Raw genomic sequence first — 24,822 nt, 5'->3', positions numbered from 1 at the left:
TCCCACCACTGATATCATATCTCCATCTAGGACAGAAGGAAGGATTGGTCCTAAGTGAAGGGTTGGTACTTTCAGTGGACTGTTATCTCCATCCTTGTCTCTTCTATGTTTGGTCCTTCTTCATCAGTTCCTCCTCTTCCTCCTCTTCCTCCTTCTCTTCTTCCTTGTGCCCAGTCCTACTACCTATTGTCCTGTTTCCATATTCCAGGATATCTCTTAATTTGATATTCAAATCTTCACCCTCCCTTAATCCTCCACCTCAACGGACTTCTTCTTCATGAGGAGCTGGCCCTGTATGGAAATTTTACCCCTGTCTGGCTCAGAGCTCCATTATGGAAATCAGCTGCTTTATGCAAATGTTCTATAGCCCAGGATTGCCATAGCAACCAGCTGCTTCATGATTGGCATAAGGATCCCAGCTGGGATGTGCTATCCAAGCCTTGTTACATGGTTTGTTTTGGGGATGTGTAATTGGGAAGAACATACATAGTCTATGTGGATCTTGTGGCCCTTTGGGTTATGCACAGACATCATATTTGTCCAACAAATCATAGTTAAATAAATGTTACTGGGCACCTGGTCATTGTGATCCGATCAGCAGGTTTCCACAAGGTATAAAAATCCCAGCTTAGATTATATCTGACTTTAGATAATATAGGATTATATATGATTTATTCAAAGTCAGAATTAGAGTTTATCTTGAGCATTGTTGATTTCAGTTGGCAAATGTAGAGGAGCGTGTGAAGGCTCCTGAGATAATGGAAACTAAACTCTAAATATTTTGGACACTTGGTAGTTTGGACCTCTGACAGTCACTCCAGGCAAGAGTGACTGGGAAGGTCATGAAACTTGGAGAAATCAAAGGCAATCGAAACAGAGGCCAACAAAAGACAAGGTAGCCGAAATTCCAAAGTAGTAGCCTTGGATGAAACGAGTCCTAGAGGATCAGAAGAGATGGGACAACAGAATAACCACCAAAACCTAGGAGTGATGGGCACCTGAACTGAGGTCCTTCTGCATGCAAAGAACTCCTCCTTATTTGAGTAGTAGCACTCATCACTGTCTTGGCTCAGGTAGTCCAGTGGGGAGACAGAGATGTTTATCTCCAGAGGTTCCTCCCTTTCCTTTGTTACAGCTGAGAAAAGCATCTTCTGCTTCTGTTCAGTGTCCTACAGGTGATTCCCAAGGATAAATTTAAGAAGACATTTCATTCCAAAGAGTTTGACAGGACACAGCAGATTCCTGGAGATGGTGGGGACCTGAACTTCCTAGTGAAACTTCCTTCCCTCCTTCCTTCCTTCCTTCCTTCCTTCCTTCCTTCCTTCCTTCCTTCCTTCCTTCCTTCCTTCCTTCCTTCCTTCCTTCCTTCCTCCTTCCTTCTACTTGAAATCCTTCTCCTGTTTCTCTAAGGCTGCTTCCATTTTTTCCCCTCTCTCACGACAGCCAATGCCTTAAGGAAGAAAAGAAATCCTAACTGCAGAAGGATCTACGTTTACCAAAACAGCAGGGAAGAGGTAAACAATCCCTGAGCTTCACACTGGAAGGGAAAACATGCAACGGCGTTCCTCAACTGTTGAAAACATGTTGTTGGCAGAAGAATCCTACTTTTGCCCTTTTCCTAATATGTCCATCTCCTACATGCAAAGAAGTGGGGGGGGGCGGAGGGGGGGGGAGTCTGGGGTGAGGGAATGAACATGTTGTTTTTCCTACCTGCTCTGTGAAAGGCTCCAGACCTCACCGGTCTGAACTAGCTCCCCCCTCCTTCCATTTTTAAGCAAGACTTGACACAAGGTGCGTGGATTGAGTCCATCTGAGTGAGGCGGAGTTGCCCACATTTGTTGCAGAGGATCCTGGAACAGTTTCCCACTTGTCCAGTAGAAGAAGGTGGGGAGTGAGAAGCATGGTTCCCAACCCCTGCAGCCTTTCAGTTACGGACAGGTGTGTTGGAGTTGCTTTCCCCATTCCCTGTTCCATGGTGTTATTTTCTTTAAAAAAAAAACACAAAAAAACAAGGCCTTACCTCACCCCCACCCTCCCCTCAACCACACCCTGTTTCCAAAGGGAAGTCTCTATATCTGGGCTGTTGCAATCAAGGGAGATAGAGAGCTAGGGCTCACCACAAATACAGAGATATGGATGTCTGCCTACTCATCCTTGCATCCCAAGGAGTTAGGGAGGAGTTGCCTCTACCAGATTTTTTTTTTTAAAGAAATCCATTTAAAAAGATCAACTGAAAGGAAGAGAAGGCAGGTCAAAGGTTACTACCCTCCTTTAATGCCAGCCTTCCTTTGGTAAGGGGTCTTGGCAACTTCTCCCAAATCAATAGTAGCCTTTGATGGAATAGTGGGAGTTGTTTTTTGTTTTTTCCCCCCACTTTCCCAGGCCTGTGGGTTTGGGCTGAACCCTCTGGCAAGCAGATAAAGAAACAGAAGGCTGAAGAAACCCTGAAGGTGTCAGCTGCCTTCACTCCCTCTTGTTGGCATAAGGTGTGTGTGTGTGTGTGTGTGTAGGGGGGGAGTACAGGGATTTCTCTCCTGGCAGCTTCCTCTGCCACCAAGGTCACCACCAAGATTGCAGGAAAGCTGCTTATTCTTCATGGAATTTTATGGCGTTCCAGGTTCTGCTCAGGATGTTGGTCCACCAGGGGAGAACAAGCTGGACAACCTTTGAGTAGCCAAAGGAAACCATGCCAGGCACCAGTGGGGGGAGAGATAAGGCAACACAAGAGGGGGGACAATGAAGGTGCCTTTTGCCTGCAGTACAATAACATAAAGAAAATCTTAAGCAAGATTGAGCCAAGGGCTAACCAGATTTGGACTCAGTACTGGACCCAAAATAGACTATGCTACCCAGCTTGGAATCTCATAAGCAGGGAGAGGGAACTCATTTCTCCAGATGATGTTTCATGGGAAGAGAAGAATGAGACACTTGCTGAGCTCAGCCCTACAGATCTAACTTTAGGATAAGTAAGTAAAGTAAGATCAAACTTGTAACAGAACCAGTTCTGATCAGTTCAGACCTTGACTACCACCTTAATGCCCTCTTATGGCCTCTAAACCTATGAGAAGCTAATGGGGGCAGCGGGTTGAAAATTAAAAAAAAAAGAACACTTGGAGGAATGTCAAATTTCAAGGAAGGATGACCTTGTCAGGAGCTAGTTCTAAGTAGTTGTACATCCTACATCTTGATCATTTGCACCGTTTGGGGATGAACTTCCTATCTTTATAAGTTTTGTCCCAACATCAGCCCCAACTTTGCTTTGTGTTCCCTGAACCATGAACCTTGCAACTGATTTTCTAGTTGACCGTTCCCATTGAGATATCCAATCAGCTGTAGACCAACAAGATCCTGCTATTGAAATTCTGTTACAAAAGAAGGGAAATTTAGTTCTTTTTTTAAAAAAAGAAATTAAGGGTGAGAATAGGAAGGGGAGGATGCTCCAGGAAGCTTCCCACTTTACCTTCAAACTTTTTTAGGGGTCAATTGGAGTAAAAAGATGGGGAAAGGAATTGTTGACATCCATTCCTATTCCTAATTTTGACCCACTGAACATACTGAGAAAATAGGCTGAACCATTTAACCCTAACCCTTTTCTAGTGGCATCACTGGACCACCTTGAGCAACAAAGATGATTAAGGGGCTGGGGGCCAACACATATGAAGAATGGTTGCTGGAATTAGGTATGTCTAGTTTAATGAGAAGAAGGACCAGGGGTGACATGATAGCTGTATTCTAATATTTGAGGGGCTTCTGCAAAGAAGAGAGGGACAAGCTATTCTCCAAAGCACCTGAACAATGGATGGAAATTAACCAAGGAGAGAAGCAACCTAGAATTATGGAGAATTTTTTGACAGTGAGAACAATTAATCAGTGGAATGACTTGCCTCTAGAACAGTGGTTCTTAACCTTTTTGAACGAATCGCCCCCTTGAGCCAATGAGGAAGTTGTCATCGCCCCCCTCCCCCAACATAACCTCTCAATCACAACATGGGAAATAATTCTTCAATTTATGCAAACACTTTTTTTGTTTTCTTTAAAATTGTTCATCAGGACATATCGATGCAAATAATTTATTTCCAGTCTTTTCCCCATATCTCCCATATTCTGGCCAATGGCGCACCACTGTATGGGTAGAGGCTGCTGCACAACACGCATGAAGATAAGCAATGCGTATTTACATATGTACGGCGTTCTGTACTGAAGTTAGCTGGAGGAACATCTGAAAACACAATTCAATCCACTAATAGCGAGCGATCTGATGTTTTTGTACGACAGATATACAGCCATTCACTGTACGAAAAAGTCTCAAAAGTTCCCCCAAAACTTCTCGCTCCATCGCCCCCATATCGTCCCCTTTTCATTCCATCGCCCCCCTGAAAAATGAAATCACCCCCTGGGGGGCAATATCGCCCAGGTAAAGAACCACTGCTCTAGAAGTTGTGGGTGCTCCAACTCCGGAGATTTTAAAGAAGAGATTGGACAATCACTTGTCTGAAATGGTATAGGGTTTCCCACCTGAGCAGGGGGTTGGATCAGAAGACTTCCAGGGTCCCTTCCAACTTTGTTATTCTGTTCTATTTTCTCCTGAAATGGACTTGAAGTTTAATTAAAGGCTGGATTTTCCCTGATATAGACAAAGCTTGGCTACTCCATTGTTCTTACTAGTTCTTTCTACCTGAGTTCTGTAACATTTTTTAAGCACTTTGTTGCTTGCTGATGGTGTTGCACATACAGTAGATGTGGACAATCTGATAATTCCACCCTAATCAACAAGCCTAAACTTTACTTCGAAAACCAGTAGTTGGAAATTTAGCACCAGCACAAAATCCCTCTCTTGGTCTCCTAGACTTGGCTAATCTAGACGTTGCAATGATTGTGTGCCAAAGTTGTTGTAACCGGTGTTACTCATACAAATTCCTGCTGAGCATTGGGACACCACCTTCTCACATCATTGCTGAAGTTCTCCTCTCTCAGGAAAAGACATTCTTCTCACTTTAAGCCACATTCAAGTCCTCCAATCAGCATGATATAATTGGTCTGGAAGCTATGGGTTTTCAGTTCCCATAGTGTTTTTCATCAGTGGCAACTTGGTCTATTATGGAATATTAAACTATATTTTGTGGAATGCACTTTAAGACTTCTGTGGGTTTTTTTTTAAAGTACTATATTGGTTGCCCCAGGAAAGTCCTACATCTAAGTGCTTCCAAGCCAACAGTCAATCTTTAAGCCCAGGGGTCTCCAACCTTGGCAACTTCAATACTTGTGGATTTCAGCTCCCAGAATTCCCCTGCCAGCTTTGCTTCCCTGACTGGGGAATTCTGGGAGTTGAAGTCCACAAGTCTTAAAGTTGCCAAGGTTGGAGAAGTTTTAGCCCAATGTTTCTCAACCTTGACAATTTTAAGGCATGTGGACTTCAACTCCCAGAATTCCACAGCCAGCATTGCTGGCTGTGGAATTCTGGGAGTTGAAGTCCACATGCCTTAAAATTGTCAAGGTTGAGAAACACCGTTTTAGCCCAAGGAAGATTCTCCCCAGCCATCAAAGAGAGCTTTGCCACTGAACAAGCTGGCAAGGCATGATGGGAATTGTAGCCAACTTTAGCATTCAACATTAAACAATAATGCTTTAATTTTTTTTGTATCAGAATTAATGAAACATTTATTTAATTTTTAACACAGATTTAGATGCATTGAAGTCTACTCTTCGAGTATCTGGGTGTAAAATTTCACTCATTTTTGAAAGGGTTTGCTCTGCTCACAAAGTCAACTCCAAATATTAATGCTTGGAAGTGCAGTCAAGTGAAGGGAGTTGGACAGATGATGGCTTATCTTGCAAAAAAAAATCTTTAATTAGGGGATGACAACAATTTTGGAATTCTGGATGTTAAAAGATTTGGCCTTTAAGCTCTTTTTTAGAGGTATCATTTGTTCATTCTGGAGGAAATAACTGCATTATAATCATTCCTTTGAACTTCATAACCACAAGCGTTTACTTTGGTTCCTGTTACCAGGAGCATAAGATGGACTAATTTATGCCTTATTAACACAGTTTACATGTATCATGATAATCTCATCTTTCTGAGATTGCTGATAATTAAGATGGCAACAATACAAACTCCAAAATAATCTTGAGGAAAGAAAAAAAATCCAGCAGAAGTACTTCGGTCTCAAATCATTCTGCCTTTAAGATAATTTTTGACCTTTATGGACAACTTAAGTAGAATAGACCTGACATAGAACACTTAAGGGCTATGATCACTTCATACCCAGAAGTATGATGCAATGAGACAGTCACATCAATTCTTAGTTAACCAGAGATTGCTTGACGGCTTCTTCACCATCTTAAAATTGCTCAGCAAAGCTTTAATAAACCAGACACCAATGTCACAAGCAAGCAACAAACACCCACCGACTCTTCCTCCATAATCTCTTTCTTTGTGATGTCCTCGGTGCTCTCTGAGCTTGCTTGTTTTCTTACAGACGTCTCAATACCCAGCTTCGTAACATCATCAGTGTTCTTTAGTTAGGTAATGAAATGTCTGCAAGACACCAACCAAGCTCAGAGAGCACCAGTGTCTCTGTAGGTCAACACTGATCTACCAAGATTCTCTTCTATTAGTAAATTCTTTTCTTTTCTTTTCTTTTTTTGTCACCAAAGTCATAGCCATCCTAGTAAATTTAAGAGGACGAAGAAACAGTAAAGAAAGAATCAAAGGAGACTTTTGGCTTCCTAGAATGGAAACTTGTTTCTGGTTTCCCAATCTGGAGACAAACCATAACAATCTAAAGAAGGGCTTCAATCTCTAGGCAGCAGCTCCCTCTTGGAATGTGGGCTGTGGTTGGAGGCATTAGAAGACACCTGAAAAGGTGAGGAGAAATGTTTTCTTACCAGAATCTCGGTGAGTGCCTTCATTCCTCATTTCTGTGGAATCCGCCACATCACCGTTCATTTTCATGTCTGAAAACGGAACATAAGCTGATGTTAATGACCTGGCACAATCCAATCCTGAGTCTTCCAGGCAACAGAATGAGCAACTGAGGATCATTAGAATAATCTTCTTCAGACTTTTAAATTTCTAATATCTACATAAGCAACTTCTAGAATATTCATAAAGTCATAAATCCTCTTCACCTTATGTTCCTCTCTTCTCCTACTCTCAGTGACCTTTGAAGATTTCTCCATCCTCATATTCCCAGATTCAGGAAACCAACAAAATCCCAAACAACTTCAGAGTTGGCTTTGATTTCTTAACGAGAAGTGGTGCAGAAAAGCAATCAATGTTATCAAGTGGTCTTCTAAAAATCCAGAGCATGAAGTACTTCAGAAATGAAGAATCAGGTCACAGAAAATAATCAGCTTTGACCACCAAGGTTTGAAGCACATTTCCCAATAATTCTGCTTATTGAGGTTGATTGGGTTTTAACCTTCTCCAAGGACTGTATCTGGGGCCTACCTCAAGTACGTTTCTATATATTTATTTTAAATTCATCCTGAACTAGGATTGGCTAGCAATTATCTCAATATTACTGATTAGGAGATGAGAATAGGAGGAATAGATAATATTAGGGCTTTTTTTGTCATAGAACACCCAGAACGGAGTTCCGGCATCTTTTTTGGATGGAACCTTGTAGGATAGGCAAGGAGGGTTGTATGACATGTGTGAGTTCTGGCACCTTTTTTTTTTTTTTTTACAAAAAAAGCACTGGATAATATAAATGTATTGCATTAAAATCTGCATAGAACTAGTACACTGTATGAAGATTTGTAACATTTAAATTAAAGGCGGAAAAATCCAAGTAGGAATTAAGAATATTCAGTGGTGTCCATAGACCATGTCTGTCCAAAAAAGCCAAGAGAGTTGTCACAATCAATGATACAACTTGTCCCCTTTGATGTCTTTAATCATATGCTGGTGGTCACAATTTGTAGATGTTGACTTTTTGACTACCCTACAAACACTCCTGGTATACTAAATAACAACAAAACAACAACAGACCCTACCAAAAAAGTATTAACTCTTTGCTACCAAACTGGATAGAAACATCACAAAGACAAAGACCTGCAAATAGAAGCAGAACAACTCTGGCAAAAGAAAGCAAGAATAGAAGTACCAATAGCAATAGGTGCCTTGGGTACAATCCCAAAACATCTGGTGCATCACTTGAACACCCTGGGCATTGACAAAACCCCCATCAGTCAAATGCAGCTGACATCCTGGGACAAGACTTAATTCCATTAAAGAACAACATCTGCCTATCCCAGGTCATTGGGAAGGACTCAGTAAGTGGACACAAATGTCAGATCCAGTCTGAACATCTGGCTGATTGTGCAACGAATCATAATTTGCATAAATATCTATTAGTTGATCTCTCTTTTTTGTTTCAAAGAGAGAGACAGAGAAAGAGAGACAGAGAAAGAGAGACAGAAGAGCCATTTGCATTGCTGAATGATACACACACACACACACACACACACACACACACACACACACACACACACACACACACATATATATATATATATATATATATATATATATATATATATATATATATATATATCAGAACACTCTGTTTATGTTATCTGTGGTTTGGCCAAGTGAGGTTTCCTTTGAAAAAGACAAAGCTATTAGTTCAGTTCTTTTTCCAGCAGGCTGAAGTTCTGCATCTTGCAGGCATAAGTCCACAGAGTAACCAGCAATAGCAAAAGATAATTCAAGAGTTCAGGAAAAAAAGATGCTCAAAGATGCTCAAAAGAAATGCAAGTAGTCCTTGACTTAGATCACTCATTTAGCCACTGTTCAAAGTAAATAATAATAATAATACCTGCTTGGTCCTGCCCTGGAAAACTGGGAACAAACCATCAATTTCACGATTTCATGTTGGATTGGCTTTATCACAAATTTTAAACAATTTTAAACTGTCTTTCAGGGGTGAAAACCCTGCTTTAAGATGATGGGCCTCATGAACAGGATAATCTTTTCAGTCTAAAAAATTACGTTCGGTCTGGGATCAGTCCCAAAGTTCCAATAAGCTGCCACTCTTAATCCAAAACAAGACTTGCCTGGGATGTTTTCAGTGCAAGACCCTGGTTTGTAGGAGCAGATCGGCCCTGGGGCTGCTCACCAGGTGATGTAATCAGGCCCTCCCATTTGCCTATTTCTTGGTAGGGTTTCTACTACATGGAAATTCTACTTTTGAGGGCCCTGGGTTGAAAAGGTTTTTTTTTTCTCTGCCACCTGTTCTCCAATTCTTTTACCTGGCAATTTGGGCAAGATTGAAACTTCTTCTGCAGAGGTGGAATTGCACCCCAGTTAAACAGCAGGCGTGCACTGTATCCAAAGAACACACTCTGTGCATGCTCAGAGCCTGTGGATCAACAGAGACGTGCAGTTGCTGAGCTGAACTGAACAAAGAGTGCTCAGCCCATCTCCCTGTTGGCACAGGTTTTCACCCCTTGCCATCTGCTGCGGCATTGAGGGCCAGCCATTTGCTTTTGACTGCCCCATCCTGATCGAATGCCAATCCCGACAGAATCTGAGCTTGGAACGCATAAGTTCTAAGAACACCTGTTCCCAGTTTTCTTCGACTTTTGGCTCCGGTACAAAGAAACCGAATGGAGATTCCAGAGGAGGATGCTTGGAGCGATTGCCAAGCTGCCAGTTGTAATTAAATTGGATTTAACATCAAACAGGCTGGTTACGGGAAGAGCATCTCGTCACAGGTAGCATCAGCAGCTAACCGCCTTGTGAATTCCTTGGGTGAGCACACACCTTTGGGCTTGCAACCGAGCACATGATTGGCAATGTCATTTAGGAAATGTGTTTGGCTTGAGGTTGTCTCTTTCCAGAAGGGTGCCTTCTTCACTTTTAGAATACTTTTTTTGCATGGGGGGGGGGAGTTAGGCTGCTTGGCCCCTTCTCTGCGATGTCACGGTCATCCCTGCGCGCCCTTGTTCATCAGAAATGATTCCACCCCCCCCCCGATCTCTAGAAGGGGAACTCGGATTAATTAGCACCAGCAAGGAGCGAGCCTTGTGCAACATAGTCAGACTTGTTGGTTTCATTACCCCACAAAGCAAGTTTCACCCGTCAGCTTTCCCACACAGCTTCATTGCCTCAGTTGGATGGCAGAAGGAAAGCTTGTGCACAAGCCAAAGCATTGCAGAAGATGAGAGGTCTTTGAAGTTTCCACAGCAGGCGTCAGCTCTGCCAAGGAGGCGAGTGGCACATTTTGCAACCCCGAAGTGAGGCTGCCTCTTCAGCAGAAAGCAGAACAAAACGGACCTCACTCTTTTTTTAAAAAAAACACATTTTATTAGTTTTTTAATTTCTTAAGAAGAAGTACTCAAGACCCACCGTAGCGTTTGGGTGATCAAACATTCAAAAGTAAAGACATATATAAACAGCTCAGCACAATACATTTCGCTATCCCCTCTCTATTTCCCTCAAATAACATAATACATTTAAAATATTCCATTTCTATTTTAAATTTCTATGACTGCTAAACCTGTTTTATAACTTTATCAGTTTACAATTACCATAGTTTAGCTTTAAAACAGCAAATTATCAATTCTAATTCTTGATCTCTCACATCCCTCATTTTATCACCAATCTCATTTGTTTCTTCTTCCACAACACAGTAAATATCATAATAGCTATAAAGTATTAATCAACCCTATACATATATAATCCCACAATCAATCCATCTCTTTAAAATAACAAAATAATATTAAACCTTAATTCATTCAAGTTCATTAAACAAAATTCAAATTTTCTCCAATTAGTTATCATGCCTTATCATGTCTTTGTTGTCATACAAAAAGGTCATCTTACTAATTTAAAACACTCCATTGATTATTGAAACCATCCAATCTAAATAGTCGTCATTTTTTCAATTCCAATACATAATGATTTTCATCAAATTGAATCTATTACTCACTACATGAATACACAAATCCAGTACATTCTTAATCTGTTTAAAATATCTATCAGCCTTAATCCTTAAAACAATCTTTAAATCCAGCGTTGCCTTTTATTCCATTACACCTTTTTTAAATTTCTCTTTTCAATCTAATTCTGGCTTTTTTCCTATGTCGGACAGGTTTCCATAAAGACGCTTCCCTTTCAGCCAGTAGATCTGTTTTTGTTGCTTGCAGTGAGCTTTGAAAAAATAAGAGTCCCATCCTCTGTGTCAAGTATCTGTTTCTCTCCTCCTTAAAATATCGTTGCTTTGTAGTTTCAAATCTCAGTCTTTGCTTCTTCTGTTCCTCAAGGTTACAAATGAGAGATTTGTAAGGTATGATGAGTTCCTCTTTTATCTCTGTTAATTCTTCTTCTAGTATGTTTTGATTTGTCAAATAATCAGATGTAATCTGAGCATCCATTTGAATGTTTGACGTGGGATTTCTGGATTTTAGTTCTGTTATAGGTTCTTTCAATATGGCACAAATTTCTGCAGTGGCCTCATAATATCTTTTTCAGTATAAGATTATAATTTAGTTGTGAATGCGATTCCTCCATTTTAATAGTGAGTAGAAAAAAATCTCTTTTTTCTTTTTCTTTTTTTGTGGGGACTGTATTTGATAAAGATTAGTCAGTGTCCACCCCCACAGTTCCCAACAGCTGCACACCTTATTTTTTTTCAAAAATAATTTGAAGGTCAAAACTTTCCAAACAATAACCAGAAATTACAATGTTAAATTTTTGCTACTAGATGTCCTCAGTAGGTTAAGAAAAAGTCTTTTCCAGTCTTTAAAAGTATAGTGTGAAAGAAGAAATAATCTTCCAACACCAAATGATAGTACAATTCTTAGAAAAAAGGAGAGAGAATTTTCTGTATCCCAAAAAGTATGAAAATAAGATATAGTCTTAAAAAAAATGCCTTCTTTCCCAAACACGTAAAAGCTGCCTTCTCAAGCCAGGGAAATAATTCCAACAAGGCTCTTACAGGTTCCAAAAGCAAAGTAAAATAGAGAAAGTAACAAGGAAAAGTCTCATCCGAATTCACCAGCTTAGATGTTCTTTGACTTGTGATTTACAGCTTAGATGTTCTTTGACTTGCGATTTGAAGCAGCAGGGTGATCGGCCATTTTACTGGCTGATCTTCTTCTCCATCGGCCCTCAGAGATCGCCCGGACAGCTGGAGAAGCTGCTGCTCCTCCACAGCCAAGCTGAAGCCCCTTGTTGGAAGTCACACTCTCCAGGCCGACTTTCGACCCGTATAAGGGTCGACTGGCGGAGGGAAAGCTAGCCGACGAGGAGATGAGTCTCCTCGTATGACTAGGAACGCCGTGAACCAGAACCGGAAGTCAAAACGGACCTCACTCTTGTTCAGCATTTCTCCATCCTAGGTTTTGGTTGTGGTCCCTGTAAGTTCTGTTGGAGGTTCATGAAAGGTGACGAGTAATTTCTAGGACGTCACGTGAGCAGATCTCTGGTTAAATATTTAACTGTCATTCGAGGAATTTGATAAGCATCCAGGGTAACCATTTTGCTGGTCCCATTAAATTGAGGGCACAGCTGTGGAATAGAAAATGTTACTGCCTCTTTTCAATTGTGGAAAGTTATCCTTCTTCTCCTCCTTTTCCTTCTAATTCCCTTCTTCTCTTTCCCCTTCCCCTTCCCCTTCTTCATCTTCATCTCCTTCTCCTGCTCCTTCTCCTTCCCCTTTCTCTCTTTCCTTTCCTTTCCTTTCCTTTCCTTTCCTTTCCTTTCCTTCCCTTCCCTTCCCTTCCCTTCCCTTCCCCTCCTTCTCTTTCTCCTTCTTCATCTTCTCCTTTGCCTTTATCTTCTCCTTGTCCTTCCCCAAAAGAGCTGTGCTGTCATCCAGAACTGTATTCTTGGAAAACCCAAATTCACGGTTGTTCTTGTTGTTGTTGTTGTTAATTGTGAAGTTGCGTCCGACCCATCGCGATCGCATGGACAACATTCCTCCAGGTCTTCCTGTCCTCTACCATCTTCTGGAGTCCATTTAAGTTCACACCTACTGCTTCAGTGACTCCATCCAGCCATCTCATTCTCTGTCGTCTCCTTCTTCTTCTTCTTCTTCTTCTTCTTCTTCTTCTTCTTCTTCTTCTTCTTCTTCTTCTTCTTCTTCTTCTTCTTCTTATTCTTCTTCTTCTTCTTCTTCTTCTTCTTCTTCTTCTTCTTCTTCTTCTTCTTCTTCTTCTTCTTCTTCTTCTTCTTCTTCTTCTTTTTTGCCAAAAGGCAAAAAGGTGACACAATTGAGACCTGAGGCTGAAAAATCCCATCATTTGCAAAGTCACTAAGCACCAAATGCTTATTTAATTATCAAGGGGTGACATGGAAGTATATAGTTGTATGATTGGACATTCAATCTGTACTTTACATAGTAATACCCTTTGTGGGAAGTTCTAGTTGTTTACCACCACATGGGTTTTTGTGTTATCTGCTGCTTTTTAAATCCGAGTCTTCAGGAAGCATGAAATCAGAAAAGATTTTATTTGGAAGAAAGGAGATCTTTGAATCACAGCAGGCCCATCACGTTTTCAAGGTCTTGGTTCCGAATAGAATTAAGCATATGTCCTTTGGCTGGAAGGTGTGCAATGCTGGATCCACCACGAAGAATGTCCTGTATCTCATTCCATTCTAACTAAACCTATCTCACGAATGGGCCATAATCAGGGGATTATCTGATGTATATCTGAGGGTATGAAACTCTGAATAATATGCTATTTTTCTTGTATCCTGGCCACATATTTAACAAATAATAGCTTAACTAGAATGGAAACCTAGGCTGCTGCAGCTGGAAGTACCTACATTTGTTCTATGGCAACATGTTTTGAATCTCAGATTCCATCAATCTCAGCTATTAAAACCATTATTAATAAATTAAAGGGAGGTTACAATTCAAAATCTTTGGAGGCACCAGAGCTATTTCTGCTTTTTAACAGACCAATTAGTGTCATTTTGTGAATTACATAGCATTTTGTTTAATCATAAGCAGAAAAGGTGGCTTGAAGGTACTTGAAATAAATAATACAATTGTTCCTTTTCATGTACATTGTTTAAGCATTCTGAAAACAGAAAATATGCAAAAAAAACCCCAGTATACCTCCTGAGGCGATTGTGGTTCTCATTTTGGGCAGGATTTGACTGACATATCTATCAACTCTTCCGTACATCTATACCATCATAACAAAAATGCAATCTTACTGCCATCATACTAAAAATATTCCATCCTTCTGCAGTGTTAATTCAATAAACATTCAGAGTAACACAACTAGAAGGGACCTTGGAGGGCTTCTAGTCCAACCCCCAGCTCAAGCAAGAAACCCTACACCAGTGGTTCTCAACCTGTGGGTCGGGACCCCATTTGGGGTCGAACGACCATTTCACGGGGGTCGCCAAACAAGGCTGTCCGCCATTTTTCCCCCTTTTCTTTGGCCACGCCCCTGGCACCCGGTGATGTATAAGTGGTTGGGGGTCACCACAACATGGGGAACTGTATTATGGGGTCGCGGCATTAGAAAGGTTGAGAACCACTGCCCTACACCACTTCAGACAGGTGACTCTCCAGTCTCTTCTTAAAAGTCTCCAGTAATGAAGCACCCACAACTTCTGGAGGTAAGCTGTTCCACTGATTAATTGTTCCTACTGTTAGGAAATTTCTCTTTAGTTCTAAGTTGCTTCTCCCCATGATTAGTTTCCATCTGTTGCTTCTTGTTCTACTTACAATGTACATTAAAATGACACTTAACGTACACAAGCAACAAGGCTGTTTAGAATCTCTTTATTCAGTCTGAAGGCCAGATACAACATAAAATGCTTTACTTTCTACACTACATTCACACAAGAAGAACGGATGTGTGGAAGAGAAGACCCAACTCAATGAAAGCTAATGGAGATGATGAAACATCTCCCACACCATTAAACAACTTGGTCTGAAACAAAAGTGAACTCCTGAGGATTACCATTGTCTGGATGTGATTTTGAAAGCAATTTCCATTTGCTCAGAAATTCGGGATAAAAGAGGAAATGAGGATACAGAGAAATTAGAAGATTCAATAGCTAATTTTATGACCAAGGTGGAGAATCCTTCCTCTTAAAACTTACCTACTAAAATCTATCATTTCTAACAATGGCGTTGTTGTGTCCATGCTATAAGAGGAACACATCACAATAACAGCTTCAGAATTGTTTGGAAAAGTGAATCTACAGGGTAACATATGTGCAAATAAGCTAACAAGCAAAAACATCCTCATTTTTCAAGTTTTACTATCTAGCCTTCAGTCTTCTAGATCCCTTTCCTTGGCTAAATGGTAAACAGGATTTTAATTTTCTCACTCTTATTCTTTTTTTCTGGACTTCCAAAACTTCAACACAAACTCTCTACAGGAACAAGCGGGAAAGAAATCCCATCTGTTCTACACTTTGTTGAGCAGCATAATTATATCAACCCAAATTGATTATGAATACTAACTTTCATGTTCTGAATTTTTTTCCTCCTAATGTCATAATTAGGGTAGAAATGTCCAGGTTAGTCCTTGAACATGGTCTGTGTTAACCCATGAACGTAGACCAGACTACAAAAAAAAAAAAAAAATCAGTGCCACATAAATCAGGATTATGTTCTTGTAAGAGCTCTAGGAACAGAATGACTTCTGAATGACTTTCCTGCTGAACTTTTCCTAGGAACTAGAGAAGGGTTTGTCTGAGATGGTTTCTCAAGTTACTTTTTTAGCCTGGGATCAAGCCCTGGTTATCTGACCATGGATGGTGACTCCTCCTCTCGTTCTTCAAGGCCATTCCATATGTCCTCTGCTCTTTGCTACTGATTCAACCATCTACCTGTTTCTTTGGGGAATGTAACAAAGTTGGTTTAAATGTTTTATTCTGCAGGTTGCCCAGAACTGTGTTGAAATTTGGTGGCCTATATATTTAATCAATATGCAAGTCAGAACTTGAAATCTTGGCTATCACATGTTGTGATAGTCTCTCTGGGAGAGAAAAACTGAGCATTAAAATAGACATGGAAGTTTGTACTTCTACATTTGCCTAGATAGACATATTTATTCATGAACGACTTATCTACAAAAGTGATGTCTGCTCTGAATGATTAGTTGATCCAAAGATAGAGTTAGTATTACTGTTTTGCTAATCATGTCATTGTTATGGATACATTTGTTAAACAATGTCTGAACAAACTTAAGCAGAGACTTATGCCATTATTATTATTATGGTTATGGCATAGTCAGACAGATGTTTAGACTGGATTTGGTATTTTAATTCACCTATTTCCCAAGGATTTGGGATAAGCAGATGTTGTTTGATGGTATTAAAGATCTCACCACAGGATGTAAGCTGTTCCAAGTCAAGCTGCCTTTTGCAATTGACCAAGGGTGATTTTGTCAATGCCAAGGCTGCTCCAGATGTTTTTGGATTGCACCAAGGCGCCTATTCCTACTGGTATTGTCTTTGTTTTCTTTTGCCACAGTCATTCTATTTCTATTTCCAGGTCTTTGTATTATTATCATTCCTCAAACTATGTGTGGCTCTCTATGATGCTTACAATGTTTACAATTCTTCAATGAAAAACAAGATTATAGCAAGCATCACATCAATAGGGAACTCAGTTTAGTTGTCACCTTAGACTGAAGTCCAGGTAAACATCAAAGTGGCGCCTACAATTTACCAGAGAAGGTGCTGAGTGAACAGATGCAGAGAAGGAGACAGGAAAGTGGCCCCCACCATGAAGAAATCCACAGAGTTTGGACTCATCCTGGTCTCTTTCGACAAGCAGGCATGCCACATTGATTGATATGAAGTTCTCAACAACTAGACAATTTTCTGCAAAAGAAGGGATCCTTCAGATTGCCTAGGTAGGATTTCATAGATCAAAACCATCACTCTGAATTTGTGCTAGAAACCATTGCAACAAAATTCAGAAATTGACATAGCTTTTGAGATGTTCTCAAGGAAAACCTTCACTGAAAATGTATTGAGCCATCTCTCCTAGATGTTAGCAGAATATGAAGGACTTTGTCTGGAGAACACTTTTTCCCCATGTCCTTCCCGCACTTTTCTTGGCAATTTTTCTTGGACTATGGGATGCCAATCCTCCAACAGAAAACTGTATGAATGCCTATTATGGATTAGCATCTTGCAATAGTAAGAATGTTATTTTTGGAACCACAGACACACAAAATCCAATTACTGTTGTTGCCGTTAATGAGCTAGAGAAGTATTCTCTTTTTTGGGGAGAAGCAGCTCTGCTTTTCGAGGAGAAACACTGTGCAAAGAAGACAACATCGAATAACACAGAGATTGTGAATCCCTGATCCGGCACTCAATTCTTTCTGAAAATCAGAATCCAGAACAATTTGGATTGCAACAAGAGGTGCCCTGCTTCCCCTGTGCTTAAGGTCATCCTTCACCCTGCCTGAAGTTCCAGGTGTAGCACCCAAGAAAGGACGTCTAGGGCCAAGGTAAAAATGGGGGGGGGGAGAGATTGCATTAGGTTTCCATTTAAATTTAAAAATGAAATAATTTTTTTCTGCAGGCATCTGGTCTTCTAGCTATTAGTTTTCCTTTTCTGCTGCTATAAGCATTTCAAGGTCTGTTCTATCTATCTATCTATCTATCTATCTATCTATCTATCTATCTATCTATCTATCTATCTATCCATCCATCTATCCATCCATCTAATCTCTCCCTCACATCCACCTCCCTTTCTCTCCCTCTCCTCTCTCCTCTTCTCCTCTCTCTCTCCTTCTTCTCTCTCCTTCCTCTCTCTCTCCTCTCCCTCTTCTCTCTCCCTCTGATCTCTCTCTCCCTCTCTCTCTGATGATTCGCTAGCTATCATCTATCTTAGTACAGTGCCAACTACCAAAGTTCTCACAGCAAACTTATTTTAATGCTACATTTCCACAAATGCCATGTCTTTACTGAACATCAGTCCCCTTATCTCCTGACTCCCTTTTGGCATTTCTGTGGGACAAGAAACATCCTGAAGGGGTTCTGAGAGCTCCGCTGAAGAAGTTCCCTGCAAGCTCAAACGTCCTCCTTAGTGTCCTGTTATCCAAAGCCTAGTTAGCTCTTTCTGATATTGTGGAGAAGTAGAAAGGGGAAGGTGAAGGTGGAAAGAGGAGAAGAAGTTGAAAGAGGAGAAGAAGAAGGAAAGAAGGAATGGATAATGAAAAAGAAAAATGGAAGAGAAAGAAGAGGGGAGGATGTGAAAGAAAAGATGAAGGTGGTGGTAGTGGTGGAGGAGGAGGAGGTAGAGGAGTCAGACTAAGAGAAGGAGGGGAACTCATAGGAAAAGGAGAACGTGGTTGAAGAAGCTTTGTCTTGTTATTTGAGTCTATTTAGTTCTGTAATCTCTTTGCTAACCAGGAATAGATGCCAGGAAGTGGGGGGGTGGGGAGGTCTAGAATTCAGATCCTGCCATTGTCTTCACTAGGAACAGGATGGGATCCCTTGCTAGCCTCAGGCTGAACACTGGTACAGCCCCCAGACCTTAAAAAAAGAATTCACCTTCTCTCCCCAATCCTCCGGATGCATGGACTCACACACTCACAACATCGTGCAAAGTAAACAATCCATCCATGTGGACCTACAAGAGACGCTCAGTCACTGAACTCTTTCAATCCATGAGGCTTAATAGCCAGCTGCCTCATGGCTTAACCCGAGCCCCTGTCCTGGAGCCAAGCTGCTCTCCCTAGAGTTGCTGTGATCAGTAGAAATCCTATCAGTAGCGTCGCTAGTACTCTTCAGGGCCAGAACCTGAAGCTGGGAGAGGTTTTCTGAGCACATGCAAAGGGCAACCGCGTTCCTCAGGGACTGAGCTAACCCAGCTCTATCCAACCCAGAAAGTCACCTGGCACAATGTGGAGCCATCTCCACCTGCCGACTGCCTTGCGATTTAACCTGGAGGGGACGATTTCACCTTCCTCCTTCAGTCCCCCCCCCAATCTTTTTGTCCCCCTGCCCTGATGGCTCTGACAGCTCCTCTCCCTCCCCCTCCCCTTCTTGCTTCAGGTCAGCTTTGAATCTGATACGCTTTGCTCCTCCAAAGTCCCAGGGAGAAGAAAGCAACTTCCCAGCCAGATTGGGGTGAAATTGACACTTGGGCAGTCCCTGGGGGGGGCTCTTCCCTGGGTGAAACTAGGAGCCAGGCCTCCCTCTTTCTCCCCCTCCCCTAAGCGTCCTCCCCCTCTCCTCCCCTGCCCTTGTCAGGCCTTACCTGGGTGTGTTAAGTCCAGATTCACCATCCTGCTGTTGGGAAAATATCTGCTAGTCCCCGGCCAGCCCCCACCCGCCAAGGTGGCCCGTGGGGCTGCCAGCTTCCCCCCTCTGCCGAGTTCCTCTCCCCACCAGCCTCTTTACCAGCCGGCCAGCTGTGGCTCACACCTCTGGCTCGGCTTAGTGTTCCTGGCTGTACTGAGGCAGGTGAGAACATTACCTGCGCTGTAGCCGCACCCCCATGACTTCTCATCCCGGGCAATCTTTGTTTTTTTTTTTCCATATATATTTTTTTAATATTATACATCCTGGCTGGAGTCCCATGCAAAGTGGGCCATTTGCATATTAGTAGCTTCATTTGGGCTGCGTCCCAACAGCCCTGGAGAAAGAGGGTGGGGCCGAGCAGGAGGTAGGCAGGCATGTATGTGTGTGTTTGTGCAGTGTATTGTGTTTGTGTGCAAGGTTTGAGGGGGGGGGGGAAGCAGCCAGACCCTAAGGTCTGCTTACCTGACGGATCAGGTGGCGCTGGATCTTAGCCCCAACCCTCTCCAGAAACAGGGCTGGCTTCCTGCTCTTTCTTGCATGCATAACTGAGAGGGAGACCTCTGCAGTGGGAGGTGTTCTTAGCCAAAGTTGCAAAGTCTTAGTGGGGGCTCCAGAGCTGGAAGACCCCCAAACCCACACAGTCCTGGGGGCCTCATTGAGACAATGTAGATGCCCACCTGTGCTGGAGCAGGACTGTGTGGGCTCAGAACGATGTGGTGGGGCGAAATGTGTTTTGGATTGCACCACAGAGTGACTAAGTCTTTGCGATAGTGATCTAGCCAAATAGAAGGGCCAGGAAGAAATGATGGGAGGAGATTGACTTACCAATAGATCTAGGGAGACTTATCGGCAGAGGAAGAAATATTATTATTATTATTTATTAAATTTATATCCCACCCATTTCACTGTAAGGTGCCTCTGGGCAGCTTACAGCATCATAAAAGCAAGCATACAAAATATTAAAACGGTAAGTAGTAAAAATTAACAAACAATAGAAAACTATCCTTTTGCCCTGCTGGTGTGTGGTGCAATGCAGAAAAGCCAAAGGCTTAATTGCCTTTAAATCAATATTTCTCAACCTTGGCTGCTTCAACAAGTGTGGACTTCAACTCCCAGAATTCCTCAGCCGTCCATGGGGAATTCACCCCCTTTTTAATGGGGGTGGTCTGGTATGAACACAGTTGTGGTTAAAGATGTGCTTCTCTTAGGGGCTGTTCACACTTGACATACGCCGAAAAGTTGCTGTGGATCAGAGGATTATAGGCACAGAGGGAGCTGCCTAAACTATATTCAAATTATGCAAAGCCATCTATTTTGGTGAGCTTTATGCAAATTGCCAGGGACCTTCATTTTTGAAATTGGAGATTTCAAAATTTATTTCCTCTAAAGTCATAGGGAGTTTAGGCTATTTGGCGGTGGGGATGGACCTGAAAATCCATTGTAAGAGTATGCAAACTTTAGAGGCCAAAACCCTAAATGGCAACAGCTCCCTGAGCTTTTTAACAGAATAAAAGAATTGGAAGGGACCTTGGAGGTCTTCTAGTTCAGCCCCCTGCTCAAGCAGGAAACTCTATACCATTTCAGATAAATGGTTGTCCAGTCTCTTCTGAAAAACCTCCAGTGTTGTTGCATCCACAACTTCTAGAGGCAAGCCATTCCACTGGTTAATTGTTCCCGCTGTTAGGAAGTTTCTCCTTAGTTCCAGGTTGCTTCTCTCCTTGATTAGTTTCCATCTGTTGCTTCTTGTCCTGCCTTCAGCTGCATTGGAGAATAGCTTGAGCCCCCTCTTCTTTGTGGCAGCCCCTCAGATATTGGAAAACTGCTATCATGTCACCCCTAGTCCTTTTTTCCCCTTAAACTAGGCTTACTCAATTCCTGCAACCGCTCTTCATATGTTTCTGAATTAAAAAGAAAATGGGTTACACAAAAGCCTGAATGTCTGTTTTCCCTCTTACCTTGTAGAACCAGAACTATGATGGATATCTGGTTGAGGTTCGCCCATCACAGCAAAAGTGGGTGGAAAAATCTCAATGCAGCTCACTTTCTCCATAAAGGACTTGATGCACATGTTCTTCTTGACATGTTCTTGACATGTTCTTCCCCCCAAATAGTCAATATCAATCTCCAAGGGTTGATGAGTCCATTGATATGATAGCTGGGGGTCAGGGGTGGGTGGTGGGTGGGGGTGTCAGTAAATATCTGGAAGGCCCATTCTTGCATTCCTTATTACTAATCAAATTGCAATAATTCATTTTTTAGTTCTAATTAGCAAAAGTCTATGAAGGTAAGGTGACCAACCGTCCTCCTTTAGGGAGGACAGTCCTCCTTTTGTAAGTTCTGTTCTCCCTCAAAAAGTGTCCTCCTTCATGTCCTCCTTTTCGATATTTGAAGACTAATCTGCAGGGCTTTTTTCCCCCTCATAGAAAGCTCAGAACGGCGTTCCGGCACCTTTTTTTGATGTTTTTTTTTTTTTCAACTTTTGCATGAGCTGTGCTAGTCCCACTATTGGCATTCTAAAGCCAATAGGAATTGCTGCTGAGCGCGCCAAAACACCCGGCTGGCAAACTTTGCACATGCAAGTTGTCTGTATTATTGTTGCAATGAATAAAATGTTTCTTTTATTTACGATATTTTTTTTCTTCAATTTATTTGTGTCCTCCTTTTCATTGTAAAAAAGTTGGTCACTTAATGAAGGGCTACCAGAAATAGTAGCATATTCTATTTTAAACCTTAATGTGATAAATCCTTTTTGTATTCCAATGTGTTGCTTTCTCGAACCAATACTTTTAACTTAGTGTCTTGTGCGAGCAAGCAAATTACATCTTTCCTTTTCAAAAGAAAAGTGGATGTGCTTGTACATCGGTGTGATCCATTGCATACCTATCGCCTTTTATCTCCTCTTAAGTAAGAAAAGTTGGGGAATCTGAATATGTAGATATTTTTTTTCATGCAACTTTCTCAGTGTCTAGGACTGCCTTACTGTAGGATGGATTTAGCGTGACCCCTTGTGGTCCTTTGAAGAATCACTGCAGGTCAACATCTCCAGATTCAGTTTCAATCATTCAAAGAATTTTAACAGAATACAATAACAGATTTGGAAGGGACTTTAGAGGTCCTCCATTCCAAGCCCCTGCTCACGCAGGAAACCCTATAACATTTTAGACAATTGGCTCTCCAATATCTTCTTAAAAACTTGCAGTGATGGAGCATCCACAACTTCTGGACAGGAGCCATTCCATTAATTAATGATTCCTCCTTGGTTCTAGGTTGCTTCTCTCCTTGATTAGTTTCCATCAGTTGTTTCTTGTCCTGCCTTCAGGTGCTTTGGAGAATAGTTTGACCCCCCTCTTCTTTGTGGCAGCCCCTGAGATATTGGAACACTGCTATCGTGTCACCCCTAGAACATTTTGTCCCTTGGTTATTTTCATGAAATGTTAGGCAATTCCTCTTGAGAATCTTTAGGCAGTGGAAAATAAAGACTCTGCTGGTTCCACATTCATTCTGCTTTAAGATGAATTTCTTGGTGCTGCAGGAGGATCAAGAATGGTGCTAGCTAGAGTAATAAAGTCTGATTTTATTGTAATTTCTTCCATTGCCGTGAGTCACCCAGAACCACAGAGTCAGGCAGTATACAGTTTGATAAAATTATTATCATCATAAAGCAAAAAGGCTCCTTCCTCTAATTACCTTCCCAGGCATCCAAGGAACAATAAACTCAGTCAGCCATAAAACTCAGAGGAAGGCAAGAAAAGAGAAAAAAAAAACTTGTTGAAACTAGGAGAAAATACATTGACCATAGTTTCTGGGAACCAAGGCCTGTTTAAGAAGCACCCCATAATTAAGAAGCAACTATGTTCGTAGAATACCCCCTTTGTTCTCTCAATGGACTGTTGTTTCTGTAGTTCCACCTCATTACCCCAAAGAATTCACCCCATATCTGACCTTGCTGACACATAGGATGCTGCTGTAACTAGTTTCCCTGCTGTAACCAATTAGAGGTAGCTCCTAATTTGCATGACAGTATAGAGAGGGATTGGATGTCGGTCAATTCTTTTTAAAGGTTGCATTAACAGAAGGATTTTTATTGTTAGCCGCCCGGAGTCCTGCGGGAGTGGGGCGGTCTATAAATTTTAATAAATAAATAAATAAGGATAGAATCAAGATCACGTGAAGTATTAATACCAGGGCTTTTTTTCTCATAGAACGCCCAGAACAAAGTTCCGGCACCTTTTAGGGATGGAACCTTGTAGGGTAGGCAAGGCCGGTTGTATGACGTGTGTGAATTCCGGCACCCTTTTTTTTTTTTTTTTTAGAAAAAAAGCACTGATTAATACCATTTTACAATGCCTTGGTAAGGCCACTCTTGGAATTCTGCATCCAGTTTTGGTCACCACGATGTAAAAAAGATGTTGAGACTCTAGAAAGAGTACAGAGAAAAGCAACAAAGATGATTAGAGGACTGGAGGCTAAAACATATAAGGAACGGTTGCTGGAATTGGGTAGGTCTAGTTTAATGAAGAGAAGGACGAGGAGGGACATGATAGCAGTGTTCCAATATCTCAGGGGCTGCCCCAAAGAAGAAGGAGTCAAGCTCTTCTCCAAAGCGGGACAAGAAGCAACAGATGGAAACTGACCAAAGAGAGAAGCAACCTAGAACTAAGGAGAAACTTCCTGACAGTTAGAACAATTAACCAGTGGAACAACCTGCCTCCAGAAGCGGTGAATGCTCCAACACTGGAAGTTTTTAAGAAGAGACTGGACAGCCATTTGTCTGTAATGGTATAGGGTTGTTGTTGTTGTGATGATGATGATGGCGATGATGATGTTAGCGCCAGCTGCCTCCGGTACTGCAGTGCTGCGTTTCAACCGGTCTCCGATGTAAAGAAACTCTTGTGAAAAAAGGGAAAGACTTATGTCCTCTCCCCTTCTTCTAAAGCAGAGGTCTCCAACTTTTTGGGCACCAGGGACCAGTTCCATGCAGAGAGGTTTTTTCATGGACTGGAGAGTGTGTGGTTTTGTGTACTGCCTGCATCCTGCGGATGGGGCCTTGCTTGTTTGTGCGATTGCTGGCATGCCATGGCCCCAGTACCGGTCCATGGACCAGGGGTTGGGGACCCATCTTCCAAAGGAGCAATTCATTTACGACAGTATGGCATTATCTGTGACATTGAACTGACCCCAGCCAGGTCAAAAAGGCCATTCAAATGAGGCTTGGGGAAAAAAATGGTGCATTGTATGGTATTTTTTTTCCCGTTGCAAAAGACACCCGTGTTTCTACCATACAGGTAGTCCTCAACTTAAGTCATTTAGTGACCATTTGAAGTTACAATGTCATTGAAAACAGTGACTTACATCCGTTTTTCACACTTACGACTGTTGAGGCATCCCCAAGGTCATGTGATCAAAATTCAGACACAGGTCAACTGACTCCTATTTATGACCGTTGCAGAGTTCCGGGGTCACGTGATCCCCTTTTGTGACTTTCTGACAAGCAACGTCCATGGAGGAAGCCAGATTCACTTAACAACCGGGTGACTAACAGCCGCAGTGATTCACTTAACAACGGTAGGAAG

The 24,822-nt window shown here is 41.8% G+C and overlaps 1 protein-coding gene across 3 annotated transcripts in view; it reads right to left on the bottom strand.

Moving 5' to 3' along the window:
* POU2F3 (POU class 2 homeobox 3) overlaps positions 1-19,414 on the bottom strand; it is a 63,707-nt gene extending 44,293 nt beyond the window's left edge. The window contains exons 1-2 of one of the 3 annotated variants that reach the window (XM_039365687.1): positions 19,206-19,414; positions 6,889-6,957 (exon numbers count right to left, since the gene is read on the bottom strand). In XM_039365687.1, the coding sequence (XP_039221621.1) occupies positions 6,889-6,957; positions 19,206-19,233 (97 nt within the window). In that variant the 5' untranslated portion in view covers positions 19,234-19,414. The remainder of the gene's footprint in view (positions 1-6,888; positions 6,958-19,205) is intronic. The other 2 variants (XM_039365686.1, XM_039365689.1) reach the window with 2 other exon arrangements.
* Between the last annotated feature and the right edge of the window lie 5,408 nt (positions 19,415-24,822).

This window comes from Crotalus tigris, unplaced genomic scaffold (assembly GCF_016545835.1).
Source record: "Crotalus tigris isolate CLP2741 ecotype Arizona unplaced genomic scaffold, ASM1654583v1 scf7180000020151.727365, whole genome shotgun sequence".
Lineage (NCBI taxonomy): Eukaryota > Metazoa > Chordata > Lepidosauria > Squamata > Viperidae > Crotalus > Crotalus tigris.
The sequence above is the reverse complement of the archived record's forward strand: the minus strand, read 5'-3'. Positions and strand labels throughout refer to the sequence as shown.